Source organism: Drosophila serrata, unplaced genomic scaffold (genome assembly GCF_035046125.1).
Source record: "Drosophila serrata isolate PLE 108 unplaced genomic scaffold, ASM3504612v1 contig_241, whole genome shotgun sequence".
NCBI lineage: Eukaryota > Metazoa > Arthropoda > Insecta > Diptera > Drosophilidae > Drosophila > Drosophila serrata.
The window spans coordinates 4,343,486-4,369,284 of record NW_028257139.1 but is presented as its reverse complement, the minus strand read 5'-3'; the positions used below and the strand labels follow the sequence as shown (position 1 = coordinate 4,369,284).

Genomic DNA, 25,799 nt, shown 5'->3' with positions numbered 1-25,799 from the left:
TGCGTGCAGCACTCGAAACTCTGTGTACTCCATTCGATTTTATGCACTGGGAGAAATTATCCCAAAACATATAAATAACTTACTCAAAAATTATTGAAATTGTAAGTTTGTTCTTTGCTCACCCCAAAAACAATGTATATTATTATAAATATTTGAAGCTCCTATTTTTTTCGCTCTCTGCAGCTTGCACTGTATTTTGATCTAGAGAACCCGCCCCCTTCCGTTGGCCTCCTTTTTGGCCTGGTCATAAGTGCTCACGTTAAATTTTATTGCCTGCGATTCGAAAATCGGCACACAATTCGGTTCGAGAAACTTTAATTTATGAGCAACTGTTGATCATTCCTATGCTTTTTTTTTACCATACTCTATTGTTGGGTGTATCATAATTTTTGTGTTGTTCCTATTTATCTATCTATATGGAAATATATATGATAGTTGTGGACACAGTAGCTGCAATCTACTAAAAATTTACTAGCTGGCAAAATTTTGGGCTACTGCATCCACTAGATACAGTGCCTTTCAACAGATTGTTTTGCACATCAACATCAACACATTCGCTTTAAAATATTCTTATTGCTAGTTTTCCCCCCGAAGAAGTACGCGGCATTTTTGGGTCGGAAAATTCAGTTTTAAATGGTTCCTTCTTAAAAATTTAAATTGAATGCTGACAGTAAATATGTATGAATCCCATTATTTGGCTTACAAATTATGGTCAAAAGAGGGAAATAAGAGACCAAAGCTGACCACACTTTTTGGGGTAAAACTCATGACCCTTCCAGCAAACCACATCGATTTGGATTCCGATTCCGATTCCTTCTTGGCACGAAACTCATTCTTGGCCAAATCATAAGCACAAGTCGGGCCCACAAAACATAACAACAAAAAAAAAAAAGAATAAAAACTGCAATGGCATTTTTCGTACTGTTTTTTTCGCGTTCCTTTTTGCTTGCGATTTGAATGCAGAAATAAAATTTTACGATCAAACAAACTATTCGTGCAGAACATTGGGAAATTGTGTTTACGTTCATTGGAACGTCGGCGCAATGGATACGTTTTAAGGGGGGGAGGGATCTTCCGGGACTAGAGAGGGGGAAGTGCAGAGGGGGCAGAGGTTTCGGGAAATGGTTTTAAGGGGCAGACTATATAGGTTATATGCTCCCTGCTAGTGGAGTGTCTGTGGAAAATGCAAAATGCAAAATGCAAAATGCGAACTGTGAATGCATTTCAATAATTTGCCGTCGAGGGGCCGCCGCTTAGAAAATTATTATAAATTTTTTGCTCTCTCCCCCCCGCACTTTCCACCCTTTCCCCCCTTACACCCCCCTCTAGCAGTTTTTGTTGTTGTTGGTGCATTGCCATTATCGTTGCCTTGCCGCTGGCTTTGTTTTTGTTCTGCTTCAATAATAATTTTGACCCACTTTTGCGCTCGACTTGACTTTTTATTGTACTGAAATTAAGTATTATTTTTTACGCTCGTTTTTTTGTTGCTTTTTTGCTTCTTTTTGCGCGTATTTTTGAGGGCAAGACAAACAGTCGGTCATAATAATATTTGTACACAGTCTTGCCAGAAGCAGCAGCAGCTGAAAACAAAAGCCAAACTGGCAAACAGAAAAAATACTGGCAAATATTTTTCAAGTCTCGGCTAATTGCCGCTGCCAGACCAACTTGGATTATAATTCTGTTTTTTTTTCCTTTTTCTCCTCTTTTTTCCTATATTTTCCTTGTTTTGTCATGAGCTTTTCCCCCGTTGTTATTGCTAATTTCTTGACGTCATGGGAAATTGCTTTGAAATAAATCACAAATCAATAACCATGACTAATAAATAAACTATAGTTTAAGCTTTAAGATTTCCTTTAGTTCCAAGAATATTTTTTGACCAAGTAACTCAATTATTTCTTTTGATAATAATTAAATAAAATGTGGCAATTGCAGCGACAATTTTTTTTCTTATTTACGCTTTTCCCATGACTGTGTGTAAAAACTTGTTGAATAATTATTTACAGCTTGATGTTGTTGTTCTGAATTTGTTGTTGTTGTGTATTTTTTTGTAGATTTCTTTATTCTTTGTTTTTGCAACGGTAAACTTGTTTGTACATTATTTTTATTATTGCTGTTATTGTATGTGTCTGCCTGTGTTGTTCTTTTGCTTTTCTTTGCTTTACTGCAATTTTCCCATATTGTTTGTTTTTACAATAAACGAGGGCTAGGGGGGAGGGAGGGAGAGTGAGGGCATGCTCCCCTAACCCCCTCCCCCCACCAGGCGGTTGCTTGTTGTTAATCATTGCAATTACAACAGCAATGGCAGCAGCAACAACAACAACTAACTAACTATAACTGAATAACCTGGCCAATTGACGCTTACACGCTTTCATTAGACAAACGACCCCGGGCAGGAGGGAGGGGAAAGGGGATAGGGTCTGGAGGAAGGGGGAGCGGTCTGGCGGATCAGTCGAGCGTTAAAAATTAGCACTGACGCAACGCACTCGCCGCGTAAATTGACATTTACGCGATAATTACGCGCTTATTATATTTATTACCACTTTTTTCCGCATTTAATTTGCTACCATTTTTATTTTTTATTTTTCGCTTCTGTTTCTCTTTTTATTCTATCATTATTTCTTGCACAGTATTATTATGCGTTCTTTGTCTGTCAAAATGCAATTGAAGGGCCTTAAAAGGACAGTTAATAAAAGGCTGTGGAAGTTCATTACGAATTTTATATAATAAATCAAGAAAAACTTTAAAAAATATATATAACACTTTCGATTTGTGTGTATATTTAGCTAATTTTTATTGAGTTAATGGGTTATTTTAACACTTCTGGGAGTACTAAAAGTACTAATTCTAGATAGATAGATATTTTTCCATTTATATTTTCATTCAAGAATCCCCTCAAAGAACCCATGATTACATCAAACCCTTGACTGGAAACCCGCAAAAAAAGGTAAATATTATTTAAGCTCGGATTTGTTTACCCGGCAAATTAACAAATATGGGAAATGAAAGAAAAGCTGCTTGAGAAAAATAAAGTTCTTGTTTACTCAAACTATCTAAAAGGGAGAAGCAAGAGGGGGAAGAGGGTAAGCTAAACTATGTAAATTAATAATAACAAAAAAAAGAAAGAGAGACGCATTTAAGGCAGAAGAATGCCGTGAGGGAAGCGAGTAGATTACGGTGGGCGGGAAAAGAGGGGGGTGGGGGGACGGGTGGTGATATTACGTCGCATTACGCGAGAAGCGCGTGTTGTGCGCAAGGTGAGCGAGTTGTTATCATTGCACACGTGTGTGTGAGTGAGTGTGTGACTCTATCAAAAGCCCGTAAAGAATATGGCGACGATAGAGACCCCCAACCCTCTCCCTCTTACCCCCTCCAGCTGGAAAGCTTTGTGCTTACAGCTTATTTGCGTATCTGTGTGTGCCGCCCGAGTATCTGTGAGTGTGGGGGAAAAAATACTTCCGCATTCGCATTCGTATTCACAGTGGCGCGGATTCGAAACAATAACAACTTAAAACCGGAGGGGGCACCGGCACCGGCAAAACGGTCCCAATGATAAACCGAAATTGCGGCAAACCCGGCAAAAAAAATTCTGTCTCAGTTTCAGTTTCAATTTGAGTTTGAGTTTCGTTTTTAGTTTCAGTTTTAGTTTTAGTTTCAGTTTTTGGCTTTTGTTTTAGTTTTCAGTTGTTGTTGCGGCTAAACACACACACACACACACACACACAGGGTGTCCGACACACATGGTGCCACATGCCACAACATCTCGCGCTCTCCGCCATTGTAATTAATTAAATTAAACTGGCACAGCAGCGACTCGCGCTGAACTCAATTGAATTTTATTTGAATTTTATTACAGACAACAACGGAATGGAGCAAGAGCATTTCGCTTGTTGACTTTGCGTCTCTTTTGGCGCATTGCAGTTGCTCTTTTTTTCCCATCGACAGCAATGGCAATGTTTACAGAATCTACACAGGGAGAATGGGAGCAACTCTAGGAACAGCAACATAAACAGTAAACAGTAATAACTTTAATAGTAACTAACAAAGCAGCAACATTACTAGCAAGTAGCAGCAGCAAAGAACCAGCAAAGTACCAGCAACTTTAACGAACACAATCATAATTCCAACAGAAACCTCACCAACTCCAACGATATAATCAACAGCAATCAAACAATCTTAGAAGCAACAATTGGAACAGCAGCAACAGCTGAAATCTATGCCAGCTGCAACATTATCTGCAACAGCAACATAAGCATCAGCAACACCTAAAGAGATGCAACAAGAACAATGTTGCAACTTCAACAACAATATCAACAACACTTCGATAAAAAAAGCTTCAGTAACTCCAACAATCAAAGTCATAATTCCAACAACAATAACTGCAACAATATCAGTAACAGTTTGAACAACAACAACAGCAGCAGCAGCAACACCAACAACTGCAGCAATGCACATCAGCAACATTGCCGCCTTAGTTTTAGTTTTTCCAGCTGTTTTCAGTTTCGACTTTGGATGCTCGCTGCTGGCTTTTGCGACGCAATTGAACAGCCCCTCTAAAGCCAATCCCCTCGATCCCTTCAGTTATCCCCCTCTATCAATACTTCGAACCCCTACCCTCAGTGCCACCCACCACTATAGAACCCCTCTCCAGCAACCCTCCAACCCCCCTTCTTATCAGCCATATGGCTGGACATGACGCGCCACTTTTGTGCCGCCTGCCTGCGCTTTTTGTTTTCAGTTCCGTGCTCTCTCTCGCTCTTCTCTGTTTTTTTCCTTCTTTATTATTTTTTTTTTGCTTTCTTTATTTTGATTATTATTGTTATTATTTTTATTATCAATTGAGAACGTGGCCGGCATTCAGCGCTGCCTGCTGCTGTTGCTGCTTCTGCTTTTTGCACACTTGACTAATAGTTTCGACAGCGGCGCGCGAAGCTTATCAATTGAAATTGAAATGGAATACGCAATCATCAGTGGCGAGTGACAATCGCTTCAATTGCAAGTCGGAAATTAAATGCTCTACATGGCAGATAAAGAAATATAGAAGAAAATATGATCTAGATCTAGATGTATTTTGACGACAAAATGATATTTAAGTGTTTCCTGAGGCAGATTTTGATAGTATTTAATCTAAAATCTTTAGAAAAACACAAATTTTAATTGTAATTTTTTGTGGCAGGGTCACACTGCAATATTAATACCTAATTTTAAACGCTTTTTCCCTAGCATGGTCATATTTTTTTGTTTTAAAAACCACTAAAAGCCTAAAAACAAAGCAAAAATAGGATTTTACATTTTTCCAGACCATCCAAACACATGCAAAACTAAAAGCTCAAGTATCCGTATCTGATAAGAGCATTTACTTAGACTATGACACCCGGCGCGACTGTTTGCCTTCGTAATCAAATGTTAGTATTTCGTATTTTGTATTTTTTTTCTGTCGTCGTCGCCGCCTTTAAGTTCGACGTAGTCGTCGCGACGTCTGAGCGGATAGTAATTGAAAATTTGAATTATTTTGCAATCAGTTGTCGTCCGGCGGAGTCCGGCAAAAGCAAAAGCAAAAGCAAAAGCAGCCCGGAGAAGGGTAAAAGGAAGCCGTTCTTAGGAGGCAAGGGAACTTTGGTGGGAATTCTTTATGTAAGTGCAACGGCGGCGGCGTCTATGCTAAATAGCCTGGGGCGTGGCAGAGACGGAGACACAATTTTATTATAGATATTATACATGGATCGGTCGATGTCCGTGACTTGCTGGCCGGTTCCGCTAATTTGTCGCCACTTATAAATTATTGATATGGCCCAGTCTCCAAACAGACGCCAATCGTTGCATATTTATGCAAAAACCAGTAAAAGTTCAAAACACAGACAGACAGAAAACAAGAAACGAACGAAGAATATTAAAAAAAAAAAAAAAACGGGTACAACCGGCAAAATGTTGTTGGGCATAAAAGAAATTATTAAACCAGGTGGGGTAAGAAGTATTTTTGCGACACAAAAAGATACACAATTTTCTTGGCAAATTCAAAGTTACATGCAGACGAAAGTAAGGAGTTTTTTGACTGAATTTTGATACTAATCTAGTTATTTAAAATAAAGAAAAATACTATAAGAATTTGAACATGAACATGAATATTTCTTCAAGAATTTGAATTCCTCTTTAATTCCTCTTTATAAAAATATGACTTTATAATACTTAAATTTCGTCTATATATTTGTTGATATCATAATTCTAGTTCTCAAAGTGAAGTGAAAACATTAAATACCATTTTCTTTAGTTTCAAAACACTCAATTATATTCCCTGTTTTTTTAATATACTTGTATCTGTTTTAAAACCTCTATTATATTCCCTGTTTTTTAATATACTTGTATCTTTAAATTGAAAACTCTGTGTGGCGGTACTCACTTGTGCTGCGGCGTCAGCGGCGGTGGCACCTCAATACTGTGTGTGGTGGTTCGGCGGCGGTCTCCACTCATGTCGGCGAGTCTGGCAAAATCCGTGTCACGATCCTGGTCAGCCAAGCGGGCGGAGCGTCGCGATTCCAGCAGACGCACTTCCTCCAGTCGCTTCTTCAGCTCAATGGGTTCCTGGAAAAACGGGGGGAAGAGATTGGTTAGTCAGGGTTTCTTATCGTATTCGTTCTTAGTGAGTCACTCGGTTTAATTGTTTGTGTGCAACTTTATTGAGCATCCCCATTAAAAATTAATGACCCAGTGTGGGCACTTTAAAGTGATTCCTAATTGAGCAAATGGCGAATGGAAACGAAAGTACACATATTCCTTTTGCTATCTGCATCTACATAACATTGTTGCATCTGTCACGCAAGGCGGTTACATTTCTAAATAATAATATATCTATAGTATTTGGTGGCAAGTTACCGGGGAAATTTGATTCGATGGAAAGGCTATAATAATTTCCGAGAAGCAAAAACCCCAATTAAATTATAGTTCCCAGGGCGAATTAGCGTAAATAGTGGCGATTCAAGGTTAATTACAGACCACAAACGCTTTCGTAAGCCCTCCTTTACACGTAAGTGGAAGTGTGCACACCAGGTGAGTATGCAAAAAAAAAACAGTATACAAAACAAAAACTAAAAACAGAGACGCGTGGGCGCTAATTGAGAAACCAAGTAAACTGCATCCGTAAGATATTGTTTTGATATTGCTGCGCTGCTCTGTGCTGCAGCAACCTTGAATGAGGTCACTTGGCAACAGCAGCCTTATAGATATTTCCTTATGCAATCACCTTTTCGCTTATTTTCAAGATCTCAGCCGCTCAGCAATTGATTGTGACACTTATTATGCCAAACATCTGCATTCAGTTATTTTGCTTAATTTATTTATTTTTTTGTTGTATATTGTTTAGTTATTTATAAACACTCAGCCGCTATGCGCTGTTTCACTTCTTTCTATTGCACGAGTATTTTCGTTTCTTCTAGCACTTGTTATTTTTTATTTAGCAAATTTTTGTTTGCTGTGTTTTAAGTTTGGGTTTGATTTTGATCTTGGGTTTTAGCTTGGCTTTTCCACCGGTAGCTATTTGTTGAATGTGCGTTAATTGGGCACAAAAAGCCGGCCGGCAGCGGCTACGGCGACTATAACGGTAGTCTGGCAAAATGCGTCAGCAGCGGCCGCGTATCTGACGGATACGCCGCATTCGCACGCACTCTCACGCTACCGCTCCCGCCTAACGCTCACGCACTCGCACTCGCACACACATACACACACTAACACACACACTGACACGACGCGCGTGTTTATTTTTAATTATTCAAATTTTCGCTTGATCTTTTTGTCGGCCAACTGGCTGAAATTTGAATTTGGGCTAGTAGGCCTCGTACCCAATTTGTTTTTATCCGCTTCTGGGACTTTTGCTCGACTTCTCCCACACGCGCCCCTGGCTGCGAACCACTACTAACGACGACTTCGACTTCGACTTCGACTTCACTTGCACTTTTCGGCTCCCAGGGCTTTTCCGGTCCGGAGCTCAGCGCTTGGCTTTTCCTCGGAGTTTTGCTTTAATGGCGGAGTGGCGGCGACTGTTGTCGGTATCTTGCGGATTTTTTTTTCGTATCTCAGGCTGCGGTGTGATGGTGCAAAAGGTTCGCGCGCGATTTCAAGAATGATTCTGTGTTGCGCTCGTTGCGGCCGCCGGGCTTCGGCCAGCTTCGGCAATGGCCGCTCGGCTGGGTTCGTGGCTGTTCGGCTCTTGCACTCGGCCGGCCTCGTTCGGCTTCGGCTCTCTCGCGCGCCTGCGCTCTCACACACACACAGCCGCCATTTGGCATTGGGCAAATTTTCCGGTTTCTCACGACGTTTGTTTTTGTTTCTCCGCTTTGTGCTGGCTTTTCGCATGCTTTGCCGTTTTGTTTATGTATCTCAATCTGTGCGCTGCACTCGGTCTCTCAGTGCGCCGCCGCTCTCTTTCACTCGCTTTTTCGCACTGGGCTCCCCCGCACGAAAGTAACTCATTTACGTAACTCAAAGATACAAGTGATATCTTGGTCGTAGTTGCTGCATCTTTTGAGCTTTTCCGCAATAAACTTGCTTTATATAACGATCGTTGATTCACAGGTGTGTGTGTGTGCTGTGTTACTCTTTTCCGATCGCCTCGCTTAGTTTGATTTAAGAGCAATTAACTTTGACTTAAGAGAAGCATTTATCTTGTTTATGACATCGCGGTCTTAGCTGCCTTTCCCTTCCCCCGCCCCACCGGCTCTGGCGGTGTTTATTATTATTATTATTTTTTTTACATTTTTCTATGTTTTCATGTTTAATGTGTTTGCTGTTTTCCCTGCAAGCTGAGCTAAACTCACGCTGGGATTTTTACACTTCGCCGGGGGATTTCTGGCGGGTATTTGTGCTGGCTTAGGACTTAATGCCATCATCTTTATGCAGTGTTTATGGCGGACACACTAAAACTTGATGAAGCACTTGCACATGTAGTTCACGGATCCCTCAAGAGGCGGGGGAGGGGAGTGGAGCAGAGCGGAGCGAAGGGGGAGAAAGAGGGGACTGGACCAGTTGGAAGATTTTTAAACTTAAATGGTTTAGTTAACATGAAAATTTAAACTTGAAGATACCACAGGAAGTGCTTAGCATCTTAACTTTTCCATTATTATCTTTTTTTATTTTGTTATATGTAATTAGGTTTTTTATTTTTACATTTTTAAATTAATTTTGTACATTTATTTACAAATTTATAAGCCTGTAGATATTTTATAAATCAGTCTCAATAATCTTTAATGCTATAAGATTAAGCATTAATTTGTAATCAATAATTTCGTATGTATAAAAAAATTATCTTTAGTTCAATATTATTATATTTTAAAACAAGCTGAAGACCTATGTATCTTAACCCTAAGTAAGCGCTTTGATGGGATTTAATGGTTAGCGTTAAATAAATAAATAAATCAACGAATTTGTAAATGGATTTACTTATCCTTTTATTTTTAATAAATTTGCATATTTTGCATTGATTTATGATTTAATTGCAATTAATTTTTGGTGATTAAATAGTAATTTTTATCATTTACTGCTTGGTATTGTTAATTTGAACTTCGATTTTTAAAGAAGTCTTAGATTAGGGATATCCAAAAGATTAAAGATTAATTTAAAATATACTATTTTAAATCTTCAGCTCTAAATACATTTTCTTTTTGTACAATACTATATACTACTATAATATACCATATTTTACTATGTTGTACTATATCATACTATATTTTAGGATTCCATACTATATTGTACTATATTATACTATATAATACTATATTATACTAGTATAGTTTAGTATTATACTATATCATACTATATTTTACTATATATTAATATACTATACAACCACTTAACTTGCCCCTTCAAATTGGGGTTGCTTGACCCCATTTCCCTGTATTGAGTAAGGTCAATCCATTCCCTTATCAGGTCTCAAAATGAAATTCCATGAAACATGATGTTTGCTCAGCGGTCTGAACCTTAGCGACCGCAGCGGCACCATTCGCTTCGCCACAACCAGTTCTGGGTTATCGGGGGGCTGCTTCTGCTACGACGCTCAAGTGAAAGTGCAAACTTGTTTGTCACTCGCTCCGAAACGGAGATTAAGCGTCTCAAAAACCCCAATTTCGAAATGAGGCGAAACCAAAATATTTGGTCAGAGAGTTCCCGACGATTACAGTGACCGACCACAAGTCGGTGATAGCCGTAGCACACTTATCTTTTGTGGCAAATGCTGGCCTTGCCACCTCATAAAGTGGGCAAAACCGCTTAAAATGCAGCATGGGAATACCGCTGGACAGTGATTCTGATAAGCAGCACTGATAAGCAGCAAGAACCGCAGAGGCGGGGCAGCAAAAAAAAAAACCAAGATCGCATGAGGGCTGGCATGCCTCGTATCCGCATTTGTATCTGTGCATGTTTCTGTTTATCTGTATCTGTATCTGCATCGATGGCACATGCTCTGAAATTTGTCCCAAAGCCACATCGTCATTATATATATATTTATCGGGCAAACGTGGCGAGCTCCGATTGCGATATATCTTCTGCTCCTGCGATCACTTGAAAATGCGGTAACGCGTGCCGGAAACCTGAGAGGCATGCGAAATCATCAGAAATGAGCTCAACATTTTTGCAAATTTCGAATTCAAATCGCTTTTGTTGGCCACTCAAAAATGTGTCGGAAGTGGAGCTAATTATGGCATATCGATTGCCAGATAGATAAATATTTTGCTTAAAAAACGAAGAAGAGCTGTGCAAATATTGTCCTACATAGTAATTAGATAGCTGAAGGGGATTGCAAAGTGATATAAAATTGGGGTTAAATATAAGGGGATTTAAGTACTGCTAAATGATATGTAATAAAAGATATCTCACTGCTTTGATTTATGTATATCTATACATGTAACGATTTGTAATCCCTGGCTTATACTTTGGCTAATTTACGAGGAGCACCTCCTGCTGACTCTTGACCATAACTTAGTTCGTTCTCTCTGCCCCTCTGTGATCATGCCACCCCTGGATGAACCCTGATCATGCTTCATTTTCCCATCCTGCACCCTCTTCTGCATTCAGTAAATAAACCCCCTGCTGACTGGCCTCTGGCCATTGACAGCCAGTTAAACCCAATTAAAGGCTATCTGCCCGATGGCATCTGTAACTGTATATCTCTGTATATCTATCTATCTGTATCTGTATCTGTATCTGAGAGTGGCTCATTGACCGTCCATGGTGGAGTTGGTTTTTCCGTTCGCCTCATTTGTTTGACTAACCCAATGCGGCCCAGAAGGTTTTTTTTTTTTTTGCTGCAGCTAATTGCCCCATTACCTTGGGCCGAGGCAATTTTTACTTTACTTTGAGCTGGAGGAGAGCTGAATGTGCAGCAGCCCCCAAGTCTTTTCAGATACTTAGATACTTTCAAATGCCAGTCCGAAGGCTGCCAGCTGCCGCTGCCTCGTCTTGTGCAATGATCTCTGCCAATGCACTGGAAATTGTTTTTTAGTAAGGCTTTTCATTTAAATAAAGTAGGTTTAAATGAGAAGTCATAGAAAGATAGCAGAGTTAATAGACTTCAACTTACAGTTTTTATTGTAAGATTCAGACTGTTTTTTAGACTTTTTCTTAGTGATTTTTTAATGGGATTTTCTGTTTGCAAATAACCTTCTTTAATTCCAGTGTTATTCCTGCTGCACTTTTCGCAAGAATACGCTAGAGTTGCCCACGTGCCTGGCAAAGCATTTTGGGTTAATTGTCTGTGGATTAGGCAGCGGCCATTGTTGCCACATTTGTGCATTGAAAGCCGCTTAGCGCCCTGGCATTTTTTTTTTTTGACACCCTGACTTCGATATGGGGAAATATTTGCTGCAATATAACCATAACCATACCCGACCCCTATCCGTATATTCAGATATATATATATATATTGAAAGTCTGGGGCTGAGTCAGCTGCAGTGCGCTGAACGATAATAAATTCTGTCATTGTCATTTGACGCGTTACGAAAACGAAACATTCACCAGAGGTCTGCCTGTCTGGCTTTGTCTTTATTTACACGCTTTGTATAAGATATAGTATATAACTTGTGGAAATGCTAAGAGTACAAGCCATGTCAGAATTTACGTAATGCCCCATGTTACGATCATGCAATTGCACTTTGATTTGCACTTGGAAATCGAAGAAAAGCAGAAAATGCAATTGAATGACAAATTGTCTTGGGATCGCACTCGCTGACTCAATGGTCGATTTTCTTTTTGGATTTGTATCAGATGCCGGAAGTATGGTGGTTCACATGGGCGGGGCATGGTCTCTACTCCCTCACCCCGCACATTTTTCGAACCATTTGACTCATTCAGCAAGTCGCAAATGGAATTGAATATTGTTCGCATTATATATGTTTCTTTTTTTCTTTTTTTGTTGTGTGTGTCTAAATTGAAAGCCACTTAACCCATTTTCAAACATAATGCGAAACAGTTTCGAGCTGTGCAGGAGGGGCACACACTCACTCTCTGTTATGCTTTATTAGATCTTGGATGCCATCGAAGTTTTTCATAAACAACCGCAGAAAAAACGGCGGAGAAGTCATTAAAGAAACTGTATTTTCTTTGGCCAACGTTGCGTTTTGTGGGTCATTATATAAGACCGATCATTGGATTTTAAAAACCGAACAGGCACACACAAACACACACGAGTGTGTGTATTACCAATTCGTTGTGCTTTGGCAATCAAATGGTCAGGTTAAAAAAGAAATAATAATAATAAAATAGTAAAAAAACTTTATGCAAGTTTTAGGAACACTTTAAAAAATAATGTAGATTTTTTAAAAGCTTATAAGAAGGTTTAAATAAAACTATATTTATCAATAAGCTTTCTGGTAATGGTATTATTATTATAGAGCTCAACTTAAATCTTGACAAGAATAAACAAAAAAGTTGAGAAGTATTTATTTAAAACACTTATGGTTATGTTATTTAATGTTAATTGTGCTTTTAGTTTTTCTTTCTATTATTATAGTCTATAATTTTCGGTAAATCTATAATTTTCCCTTAAAATTTTTCTTGCATTACCTTTCTTATTTATTCCATTTACTCATCATACTTTCATTTTTTAGAATCTTGTTAAATCCTACATTAAATAAGCAAGGCCTTAAATGTTACCAAATGTTTATTATGTCTTAATTAATTTGTCAAAAGTTCTCATTTCTATTTTTCTATGTGTACTTGTAAAACATATATATTTCTATATAATCTATAATTAATTTTGTTAATACTATAAACATAGTTGTAAGGCATTTTCGAACTAAATATTATCACTTTTTCCCCTCATCTTTAATCTTCTATAAGAATTTATTTCCAAGTAATCATATATTAATCTTTGTTTCCTACTAAATCAAGTATTTAAAGATAAGCTTCTTAATTAACCAAATGCTTTCATTAAAAAACACACAGAAACCAAATTCAGTATTTTTCCAGTGTACACAGCTATTGATCAACGATCGATCTTTGATCCCCTGAACGGTGGGTGGTATTGGCACCACCTGTGGCTTTCCATATGAACTCCAGTCTGAGCCACCTTGAACATTATGCAAACGAGAGGAAAACGCGGCGAAACTGACACCTGTGACTGTGAGCTAAAAAAAATAAAAGCTCAATTAGGCGATTGCCGCATAATACGTTTTCTTTGGCCAGACAACTTTCCCAAAATCAAAATGAAAAACACAGCTTTTATTTTGTGAGTTTCTAAGTAGCACGTACGTAACGTGGCTAACGGTTAATTTCGCCAACAATTTGTTGTTGCTTGAATTTTCCATGTTTTTCCTCGGTTTTTTCTTTGATTTTTTATTGTATTTTTTTTCGAGACAGCATAAACATAACTGTAATTGCGGCATAATTGCAGCGAATAGAAGCGGAAAACGAAAGTGCAGCAAATAGAGGAGCATTCCGTATATAATAATTGTGACCCAAAACAATTTTTAAATGCTTCACAATTTCAATTGCCAGCGAATCGAATTTGTTTTAACATTTTCGAAAGCGCCCCCCTTTTGTATTGTTTTTTTTTTTAAGAGAGATACCGGCACTGGATGGTTGTGGTGTTGCAACAATGAAATTGAATTTGATTTCTTGATCGTTCGAGCCAAGCGAGCACTCCACGAAATCTGACCAAAAGACCAGACAACAAGCCAAGTGAAAGTAAAAAGAAAAAATATATACATATATACAGAAAACCGAAAACCGACAAAAGTGAAACAAAAAGCAACGTCTCGGCTTTCATGGGGTACACCACCACCACGGGTATTATGAAACGCAACTCGTTGGGAGTTGGAAATAGAAGAGGAGGAGGTGCTGAGGAGCTGGAGGCAGGAGCGGAGCGGATCGGAGCCAGGTGAGCAGACAAAGCTGGCAAGTCATGGAGCCAAGCCGGTGCGCAGTCGCTGATCGGCAGCAGGTGCGAGAAACTTTTTTTTAAAGGCAACGGCATTGACTCCACTCCACTCCACTCCACTCCATTCCTCTCCACTCCAAAACCCTGCCATCAAATATCGAATTGAAATTCAAATTCAAATACCACTTCGTGTTGAGTCGATGGCGTTGTTCGCACATTTTGGCCAAGAGAGCGTGTCTGGGGGCCATAGACGCATTCGCATTAACGGTTAATTGCCAAAGTGGTCCATGGATTGTGATGATGGAGCACTTCGACTGCAACTCGAGGCTACGCGATTGACTTGTCAAGACCTCGAGAAATCGATAATCCCCATTGAAGACAAGCTGTATATCTACCACAGGGATGCAAAAAAGAGAAATCTGTTTAATCAAATTATATTGTATATCGAAATTTGTCAAATCGATAACAAATGTTGAATATAAGCAGAAATTATAAGCGATTAATTGATATCTAGTTCTTCTGTCTTAAAGATACTCTTTAAATTGATGAAAATACTAAAACGATACACATATCGATAGATTCTTACAAAGAATAAATGTGTTATATCGATAACAAATGTGGAATATATGCAGAAATTATAAGCAATTAATTCGTATCAAGTTCTAGTGTCATTTTAAAGATACTTCTAGAAAGATACATTAGTTGCAAATTAATGAAAATACTACAACGATACTCATATCGATAGATTTTTATAAAAATTAAAGGTGATTTATGGATAACAAATGTGAAATATACTCAGAAATTATACACAATAATTTGGCATCTAGAACTTTTTTATAAAAAGTACTTTTAGGAAGATATATTAGGCTTAAGTTCATAAAAATACCAAAACAATAAACGATAAATGTATCTATTACAATTCTCAAAGAAATGTTTCGGAATTGAATATATCTAAACACAAAAATTCTAAACAAATAATTTTGTAAATTGTTAAAGAGAGTATATCAGAAATATACCAGAAAATCTTTTAGTTATCGAAAATCTCCCCAGTTATCGCTTGCATCTTGATCTTTTCACCATCCCTAATCCCCAATAATTGCTCTCATTCAAGAGTCTTAGGAAAAAAACTAAAACCATTTACAGTGCCAGATTGATGTTTCTTCGGTTGTGCTGGGCGTTTGAAAATCGAAATTGGTAGCTAAACACAAAAGAAAAAAAAAAACACAGAGCTTGGGGGCAAGCCATCCGGCTGAGCTACTGTTGCTGCCACTCCGCACGATTACCGTTATGTCGGCAACTGTCTGTGTATCTCTGTATCTGTGTATGTGTGTCTCCAGCCAAGCTACCTGCTGATTTCAAAACATTAACTTAATTTTTTCCCATTTTTCCTCCACCATAGCTCTCTGGCACTTGAAATTAATTATGCGTTTGCGCTCAATTTGTAGCCCAAGTAATTTACCGGCTCCGATGGTGGAGGAGTCGGAGGCGGTAATGGAGGGGGCATCAGCCTAGTGGGCGTGGCCAGACGCTGTAGCAGGTGAAAGATTTGCGGGTGGCTTCCCCATTTGGAGTTTCACAATTGCTTGAAATTGCCCCGGTCTTCTTGGCCGATAGAAGTTTTGGTAAAATAGAGATTTTAATTAAACGATTGGAGAGCCTAGAGACGAGACTGACTAATGGTTTAATTAATTAATTTCTCAGTTGGGTATTGCATTGGTGAAAGTATCTGGGAGTTATAAGCCTTAACCCCAGGCATTGTTATCTGTAGCTGGCCACCAGGGCGTATGGGTGATCTTCAAGTGCAGGCAAACGTTTTCTCCACACATTCTAAAGCCTGTTCTGGATTTTATTCAATTTACTCGCTGCTTTATGGTTTTCCACCACAACAACAACAACAACAACAGTGGTAATCACACACATCTGCATCTGTTAATGCCAAGGTGGCAAAGTATCTATTAGATGCCGTTAACTGTAACTGCAGTCTTTTTTATTATTATGTTTTTTTTTTGATTCGCTTGCAACACGCAAAACGCGCTTGCTGCACAGTTATGGGTAGAGGACAGGAAATGGCGAATCAGCAAAACGATGGCGATACTTTGGATATCCAGTTGCATTATCCTTGCGGCAGTCAAATGCCATAATTTTCCCCCAGCAAGCACGCGCGGGGTGTTCCTTTTTTTTTGTAGACTTTTTGATTGGCAGCTCACGAAAGCCTTTTTAGACCCATAAAACTTAATGATTCTCGAGTTAGCCATTTGATAAGCTTACCCCCAACTCCACAAAAAAATATGCATAGGGATGAATGACGAATTGTAGCCATTATCTGGGCGTCGTGCCCAGATACAGATACGAGTTAGCGGCCAGGCCAGAGTAATGAGCCCGAATGTGGGCCAACTCATGTCGAGGCTATGAGTCTATGCAATTATGTTTCGCGGAGAACGAGAACCGGGCCAAGGCGGTCCGCAGACTCATACTCCGACTCATATTCATACTCATACTCATACTCGTACTGTAGCTCGCACTCAAACTCAGATGGCGGAGCATTATAATTTAATTATTTCGCTTCACTTTTGACATTTTGCCTCGGCATCCGCTATCTCCTCCACCTGGGCAAATTGTATCTCTTCTAACTCTTTGGCCAGAAGAACACAACACAATGGGAACAATGAGGCCTGGCATGGCACTAAATTGGCATTAGCATTAACCCGGAAACTTACGCAGCTGTGCCTGCCTCGGACTCATGTGGCAAAGTTGCAACCGTGTTGCATGCCTGCCTGCTGCAGGTGTGGCCTGTCCCAGTTGCATGAATGGCTGACTGACTGACTGGCGGAGTTGCAAATTAACTTGTTTGCCGTGCGATTAGATGCCGCAAATTTATGGTTTATATGATTTTGGCCAACCAACCAAGAAGTGGGCCATATGCCCGAGAAGCAGATGATGATGATAATGATGATGGTGATTTTTCCAGTGCCAACGCATCTGCGTCTGGGTGACCCACTTGCCAAACGGAAAGTGAAAACATGCCTGGCCTTAATTGAATATTTGGGCCAACGTGGAAACTTATAAAATTTGCAAAAATAACAAAAAATACTACGAAACCGCACAATGCAAAAAGTTTTGCCTTTTAGGAATGCCAAACGAGTTGGAAAGTGCGAATTTTTGCACGTCTCGATATTAGCATAAAACGCAAAGTCAAATGCAAAAAAAAATAGAAACAAAAATAAAAACAGAAGAAAAAAACACCAAAAAACTATAAAAGACCTTAGAGACCAAAGTGGACGAAACTGTTTATCGAGTTGCTTAATGCGTTAAATGTGCCAGAGATATAAAAAAACACAAAACTATTTATACATTTAAACGGCTTCATTAAAGTAAAGGGGCGGCATCATTTAAAAGAGTTTGCGGAATATATAAATAAAGTAAAATATGAAAGTTAAGCTGGAAACTATTTCAATAATTTCAATCTTGCTTTAAATTTTTTGTACCTAACAAAATATACTGAAAAAACTATCTTCAAGATACACAGATATCCGGGCAGTTCTATTGCCTCTGGCGATTTTGTATCTCAAGTGTGTAGCTCAGACTTCACACTAGCTTAACACTTTCGAGTGGCGGCGTATAGAAAAAGTATCTCATGGATGCCGCTTGTATCTGTATCTGTATCTGCGCCTGTGCAGCCACCAGCTGCTGATGTGCTACGCAAACAATGATTGGCATTCGCCTGCTATCTCTCGCCGGCCGCTTTTTTGCTTCGGCTTCTGCTTCCAAGTCAAAAGTATTTGCACTCTTTGGAAATTGCCAAGATACAGGAGGAGATACATGGAGGAGGAGGAGGAGGAGGAGGCGGGCGGATTGCTTTGAAAACTTTTGAAATTGTTGCCCATTTGCCATGATATGCCATGGCGGCGGCATGTGGCATGGGGCACTTGCTGGCAAATAACTTAAAGCCGGCTCATGAAAACTAAACTTTAATTAAGGAATCTTTCCTCAAACCCCTCCTGGTTTGTTCACAAAGAAATTAACTGGCTTGTGAACCCGCCAATAGTTGCCCAACTACACATAATTGAAAGTGCATTCGAATGGGAGTTGCAGTTGCAATAACAAAATAAAAACAGTAAACAAAGTAATTGTCCAAGTTTAAGATGGTTTTTCTATTAAACTATCTAATCTTTATAATATTTAGTGATAGATTTCTTATAAATCATTAAGATACTATACAATTTTGAAGTAATAACCCACCTAAGCCAGGTATATCATTCCTTTTTTGAGATTACCCTTAATTATTCATCATAAATCTCTGCGTAAAGTTTCCTCAGGTTTTGAAAATCATTAATTATAATACCCCCTGGATAGCATTTCCTTTACTTACCCAACCTCCAGCACTTCTAAACTTACTATATATACCATTTACCCAGAGAGGTTTTACTTTAGTCATCGCACAAATCACGTATACGCACCTGCAACGAAAAAGGAGAACAGAAAAGAAAAAAGTGGGTTAAAAGGCTGCTTAACTGTTCAATAAAGCGTGGCAACAAATGTTGCATTTAAATTGCCGCAGCAGGAACACCGGTGATTGTAAATTTACCTGCAACTTATATTTTTTTCTATTATTTTTTTTTTTTTGCCAACAGCTGTTGTTGCCGGTAAACGTAAACACCTGTAAGCCACAAATCGCCGGGAAAAGACTCACAGCAGCAGCCACAATTGCCGCCATAAAGCAAAAATTGTTTAAGTTGTTGCATAAAGCAATGTTGGGCGAAGTGGGAGAAGAAATCGCCGGCTTTCTGCCACTGTGCCGTGCGAAAAAAAGTGAAAGTAATGCAGCATAGTTACGGCAACAATGGCCAAACGGTAGCCAATAAGCCATAAACAACGAAAACAAACTCCAACTGGCAGTGGCAAAGAGTACTGCTTCGCTTTAGAGAAAATATATATACAAATTTCCACAGGTGAATGAATTTGAATTCAGCAAAAAGGCAGCAAAAACTTTTTGCAATCGCAAAATGTCTGAGATTTTGCAGGCAAAAGAATATGTGCCGCAGGAAGTGGCAATGGTAATTGAGCGGCTGTCTGGCCAGAAAGGTTGAGTTGTCAAAACTAACGAGCAGCACTAAATGATCAGCCATAATGCATGAGAAATCAACAGGCGAAACTATGAAGGCTAAATACACAGAGGAAAAATTCTAGTTCAGATAATTTTGTAATGGAAAAATAAAGTAAATAAATAAAGATGGAGAAAATGTGTAGAATATATTGAAAACTGCTTAAGACATTTATTCCTAGAATATTAAGACATTATTCCTAATGTTCTCATGTATCTCTTAAAGGAACTAAGAGATATAAGCGTAAAATAGACAAGACATTGTGTTTTGTCTTGTGGAAATTAAGAACAAATATTATAATTATTACAAACTGTAATATTGAATATAAATATTGGTCTAATAATGATAGAACTTCTAAGAAACTAAAGTGTTCTGAGGAACTTACACAAAATAAGTTAAGAACTAATTATATCCCAAAAGTTAAAGTTCTTATTCAAAATGTGTAATGAAACATATGAAATTATTTCACAAAAGAGATATTTTCTTAAATTTTTAAGGTTTAATCTTTCTTCCTGTGTATGCATTTGAATGCGGAAATGTTTGCTTTTCGGGTTGGGTAAATGTTTCGAGTAAATACAGACAAACACGACGAGTATCTGTATCTTTGTGTGGCTAGTATCTGTATCTTTGTGTGGCCATTGGGTAGTACTGTCAACGGTGTGTGTGTGGGCTTTTGGTCAAAAACGGAGGTGGATTTTTCGGCTGTTTATTTGCAGAATTTGTTAACGCTAGTACGAACATGTCGCTGCCTTGATGCCTTCAGCTATTTATCTTCCAGATACGCCTTGACAATTGAACAAAATGCAGATATAAAAAAAACAAAACTGTGATGGGGATTTATGGTAACAATCAAAAAGAAAAAAAAGAATCGAAAAATGTTCAAAGGAAACCCAATATTTACCAATATGTTTTTCAATTGTCTCATTTTTCACTCGCTAAGCAGATGCCTTGTCATCTACCTGCCTAGTTTTTTGTTTTCTGAGAATAATCTAGGCTTGTGTCATACCATTGACCTTTGACCCAGGCAGGAATGCTCTGGCAAACACACACGCACACAAGGGAAACACACACGCTCACACTTGACTCACATAGATACGCGCTGAAAGGTATCTGCGGCCATGTTTCGGCTGCTCAAAACACCTTTTCTTTGGAATTTTCCAACATTCTGACCGCAGTCAATGATTGCGAGGCAGCTCCTCTTGCCTTGCCACTTGTATTTACTTTGTTTTATCTTTGTCTCCGTCGAGGCATAATATTTTAGCTAGTTTCAGGTGCTGCAAGCGGCCTAATTAGAGAGCGAGATAGCCACTTAATTTTCGAGACAACTGCATGTAATTAAAGACGAAAAATACCTGAGATCCGAACCTCAAAGCTAGCCTGTGTGTTAATTTATTCAAACTCGTTGAAGCCGCCGAAAAAATAAAAAAAGGAAGAGGAATACAACAAGAATGGGAAATGGGAAAAGAGATACCTAAAAATAGTCACGTGGTAGAATGCACCCAAGAGAGTTTCCCTGCGTCAGGTTTTCCCCGCCCAAATGCGTATGCGTGGAAATGTTAATGGGGTCATTTGCCCGGCGGCACATCGAAGTAAAAGGCCGCTACTCAAGTGCATTTATTTAAATTTCACGCTTTGGTCTTTGGCATCGTGTGGGTACTCTGAACTATATTTCCCAAAGTGTCTGCCCTTTTGTTTATGGAAATGTAAAGGAAATTAATTATGAATAAGGGAAAGATGTTTATGGTTAATTAATTTCATCATTTTGAAAGGAAAACTGGGAGGAAGGGTATACAAAATATGGATATACTTATACTTATACTTAAATTAACAAGGAGTTTGCTTAAATTAATATTTCAAAGTGACTGTCCTTTGTTTATGAAAGTTTGAACTTAATTAGAAATGGGAAAATGTGTTTGAAGTACATAAATGTAATTTTTAAGAAGAAAGGGTAAAATAAATATATCTAAACCTTTTAATATAGTATCTACTGATTCACTATTCACGATAACATATATATGGAAAAAGAGAAGAACTATCTAAAAGTCGTTAAAATTTATATCTTAACCTATCATATTCTTTAAAACAAATATGAAAAAAGAGCAGCACTATATAAGAGTTTTTAAAGATATTAATACTCTTTGAAAAAAACCCCTTCGCTTTCAAGCCATAAACTCTTATATTGACCATTTTCGCTCTCACTGACATTCCGTTTTGTAATCGCAACAATTGCATCATTTGCACCTGCATAGATAGCAGCGCAGAAAGTGCTTTTCTTTTTCTTTCTGGCCGTGCTGTTGGCCAAGTTAACAACAACTAGCCAACTCTTATCAGTTGAATGTTTCGTAATATATTTTTGGCCCGACTGTTATCGGGTAGCTGGCATGGCGAGTGCAAGTGCAAACAAAGGCCAACTAAAAGCATGTGGCTAACAAAGCAGGGCCAAGGCATGGGTTTTCGGGCCAACAACTTCCGCAAAACGGTTTATCGGTTATCACGTGCCTGTTGCACACTAACACCACCCCCCACACCCCACTCCCTGGCTAATCAGTATCTTTTGCCCCTTAAGTGGAACGCATTTCCCCCTCTGCTTTATTGCCACACACACGTGTCATTCACAAATTGCGACTTTGGCACGTACCAGATTTTTGCAGTGTAAAATAAAAGCCTGACATTAATCTCAATTTTTGCATTTTTCGCACAGCTGCGTCAATCTTTTTTTATACTATTTTGTATTTTCTGAGACAATTGTTCGTGTCTTTTGTGCTTTATTTGTAATTAGCTCATTATAAGCGACTTAATTGCTCATTGTCACTGCTCAAGTCTCTAATCGTTGACTGGCATTCGATTGCAGATGCATCTATCTACAATAAATGCGCACTTAGCAATTGCCCTTGTCGAGTGACAATAATCATTATACTTGATTTAATTACTTGGAAATAAAATAGGTTAAAATAAATAGTAACTATTGCTTTATATTTGTATGAAAATCTATAGAAAAATCATACTTGGCACAGAGTGGCACACTTTGCTTAAAGATAAAGCCTCTCAGTCAGGTGAAAATTCCTCAAGTGCTTTTTATGCACACGTTCAACAATGAGGAAATCTTTACGAGCACATCTGCCGCATAAAGTGTCCGCCCCGTGGTCCGGGGGCAAAGAGTTAATGCCGCCACGGAGTCCGCGTTGCAGTCAACTTGTTGTGCTGTGTTTTGTTGTGTTTTGTGGCAATTAATTACGGCCGGCAGCGGTTGACAGTTAACTGGGCTGCTGTTTCGCAGCGGTCGCTTTACTATTTGATCTTTGCACTTCGATAAAGAAAATAAAAACAAAATAACAAAAAAAACAAGAAAAAAAGAACGTGTGGCGATGCGTGGATCTGTGGGGCAGGCCAACCAGGAAGTGGAATTATTACTTGCCACGCCCACTTCGTTAGTATGTGACATTTAAGAGAAAATTACACAAGCTGTGAAAAGGCCAAGCTTGGAAAGTCTAGAAAAAAATAATATTAATAAGGTTTATAGCAAAGGAAAATGGAAAGGTATTTAAAAGGAAATGGAATTACGGGGTCAGAAAAAGTATAACTTAGGAAACTGCACATTTACTTTAAATTTTTGATATTAAATAAATCAAAATATCATATTTTTATGAGAATAATAGATAAAATAGATATTTACTTTAAAAATATAAAATTTATATACCAATATATATATTAGTTTAGAAAACAACATATTCCATCTAAATATTTTGCATTTAACTGTTCAAAATATAAATTAGTTAAGGAAACAAAATATTTAATTTCAATATTTGGTATTTAATTAATCAAAATACCTGCTTTATATCACAATATACATATATTAATTAGGAAAACAATCTATATAATTTTCATATTAGGTATTAAATTCAAAATATCAATTTTAAATACAAAAGTAAACTAAATAAATACAAAGAACACACAAAAACCAGCAATAAATAATGATGAATTCAAAATTTAATTGGTTTTATTAAAAGCATATTAATCAAATCTGTCCAATTATAATTAATTTAATATTAAGTTCTTGTTATTAATGTTCTACTAAGGATTAACACTGATTTATGCTGGCATATTGTATAAATAACTTCCATACTTCTACAAATGTTGTTGAAATTAAATTGATAAAGGGATTCCTACAGATTAATTGATTAACAAATCAAATTAAAGATATTAAGCAAGGTAACAGGTTGTGAATACAAAATATAATTATGATTTTTCCCGGTTAATAAAACAGAAATATATAAATTAGTTCAGTAATTGCCAGAGGGATGGATTCCCGAGGTTAATTTTCACATTCTTGACATCCAACAGACCCCAGATCATATTTTGTCTGACATTTATTATATGGCATACTCTCATTAGCCGGGGCTTCTTCACTAATTTGTTTACCAATTTATTATTTTTTGTTTCTTGCTTTCGGGGGGAAATGAGGTCAACTTGCAGGGAAATGGAAAAATGCCAGGGGGGGGGGGGAGGGAAAAACTGTCGAAGCGTTAAGCAACTAACTGTGTGGCAGGTTGAGGCAATCATCTTGCCCTTGTTTATGCAACTCACGCATCGAAAGAAATGGTTGGAAAACTCAAACTCACACACAGACACATTTTCCACTTTTCCGCTGTCAGTTTTTGGCGTTTTTGTTTTACATTTCAACCGACAAAAGCCGCGGAGTGGGTTAATGGGAAAACTTTGGATTCAATTAGAGGCGAGGGCTAAGGGCAAGCAGACAAGATACAACAACGACACAAAGATACAAAGATACATAGATACAATTGAGGCACTCGACTGTGAAGTTCAAATTACAAATTGGGTAACAATTTCGAGGAGAACTCGCAACTAATAAACGATATTTGTGAACTCTTGACTTGACTCGACTCCAAGCCAAGCCAAGCCAAGCCATTCCAAACCAATTCTATTTCCAATTTCAATTCCACTTTCAATTCAATCAAGCCAGGGCCGCGGTTATTATGTAATATCTATGTACACACACTGAGTACTATATATCTCCAGTCGAGAATCGAGCAAGGTCTTGCCTTAGCCATCTATTTGGCTGTCAGCATTTGGGTCTTAAAGCTCCCCAAAAAAATGAAAAATGAAAAAACTAATACCCCAAAACAGAAAAATTGTTTACAAAACGATATGCTTGGCCCCGGCGACACCCGGAGACCCAGAGTCGGGCGCCGCCACTCCCAGAACCCCTTCCCCTTGGTCATATCCAAAAAAAAAAATTAAAAAATAATAAAAAACTGTAAACCGCGCAGGCGCGGCAGTTTTACTTGACGGTTTGCCACATAAATTTTGCAGGCAATTTTATGCAAGCCACATACAAAACAGTTAAAAATACTAGGAAAACCAAAGGAAAAAGAAGTGGAAATCCCGCTTATGGATACTTTACCATGAAGCCTGATTAATTTATAAGTTTTTCTTTTATTTCTTTTGTGACATTTGAGAGCAAAACTCGTGCCTGGACTTGCCTTTAATTTGCTCATCCATGTTCGCGCCCTTGTCGATGCATATCTGGGTATTAAGTGCAACACGGAACATGGAAAAAAAGTGTCCGAAACATTGTCATGCAATTTTCCAATTTGCCTAATTGCTTCACTTTGAGCCATTTTTTATTGTGCCACAACTAAATGTATGCATGTCTTGAGACGGGTTTTTCGTAATACATTTTGGAATTCAAATTGAGTGATTAGCAACGATTACGTTGCCATGAACTAGTTTCACTCACTCGTGTATTTTCCATATTTACCATATTTTCCATAAAATATATGTCACTTACTTTTGGCATTTTTGTGCGTTGTGTGGGTCGAACCGAATCATAAAATTTACATATTCTACGATCGAATGCAGCTGCACACACACCACGTTTGATGTTGCCCCAGAAAATGCCAACGCCCCCGCATTAACCTTCTCTCTATCTCTCTCTCTTGTTGCCACTTTAAGCAATTTAATTAGCCATGAAGGCCCGGGCGCCGTATGAATCATTTACTTTGGACAAAAAGCCGACGCTTGTTAATAACTTATCAAAGCCGATTTCAAGTTAATGGTTCTCAAGGTGGACTTAATCCTTTCGCTGGCTTGTAAATGCACTTTGTGTTAACTAATTAGTATTTGGTAAGCATAACGGAAGTGTTTATGATTAAATAATGATTTATGGTTAGTTAATGTCATTCCGGAGTCGCTGACAAATTTCTCCTTAAACGATGATGCTCGAAAATGTCTCAAGATGCCTTTAAGAGCATACGAAAATCTCAAGATTGATTCATTTTGAGGGCCACTTGAAAGAAGCCCGATTCGGGTTATACAAAAGT

General features: G+C 38.2%; 1 protein-coding gene across 4 annotated transcripts in view; it reads right to left on the bottom strand.

Moving 5' to 3' along the window:
• Glut4EF (Glucose transporter 4 enhancer factor) overlaps positions 1–25,799 on the bottom strand; it is a 128,308-nt gene that overhangs the window by 58,409 nt on the left and 44,100 nt on the right. For 2 of the 4 annotated variants that reach the window (XM_020958596.2, XM_086832020.1), the window contains exon 2: positions 6,395–6,576. In XM_020958596.2, coding sequence (XP_020814255.2) covers positions 6,395–6,576 — 182 coding nt within the window. Of the gene's footprint in view, positions 1–6,394; positions 6,577–7,234; positions 8,487–25,799 lie in introns of those variants that run through there. The other 2 variants (XM_086832023.1, XM_086832021.1) reach the window with 2 other exon arrangements.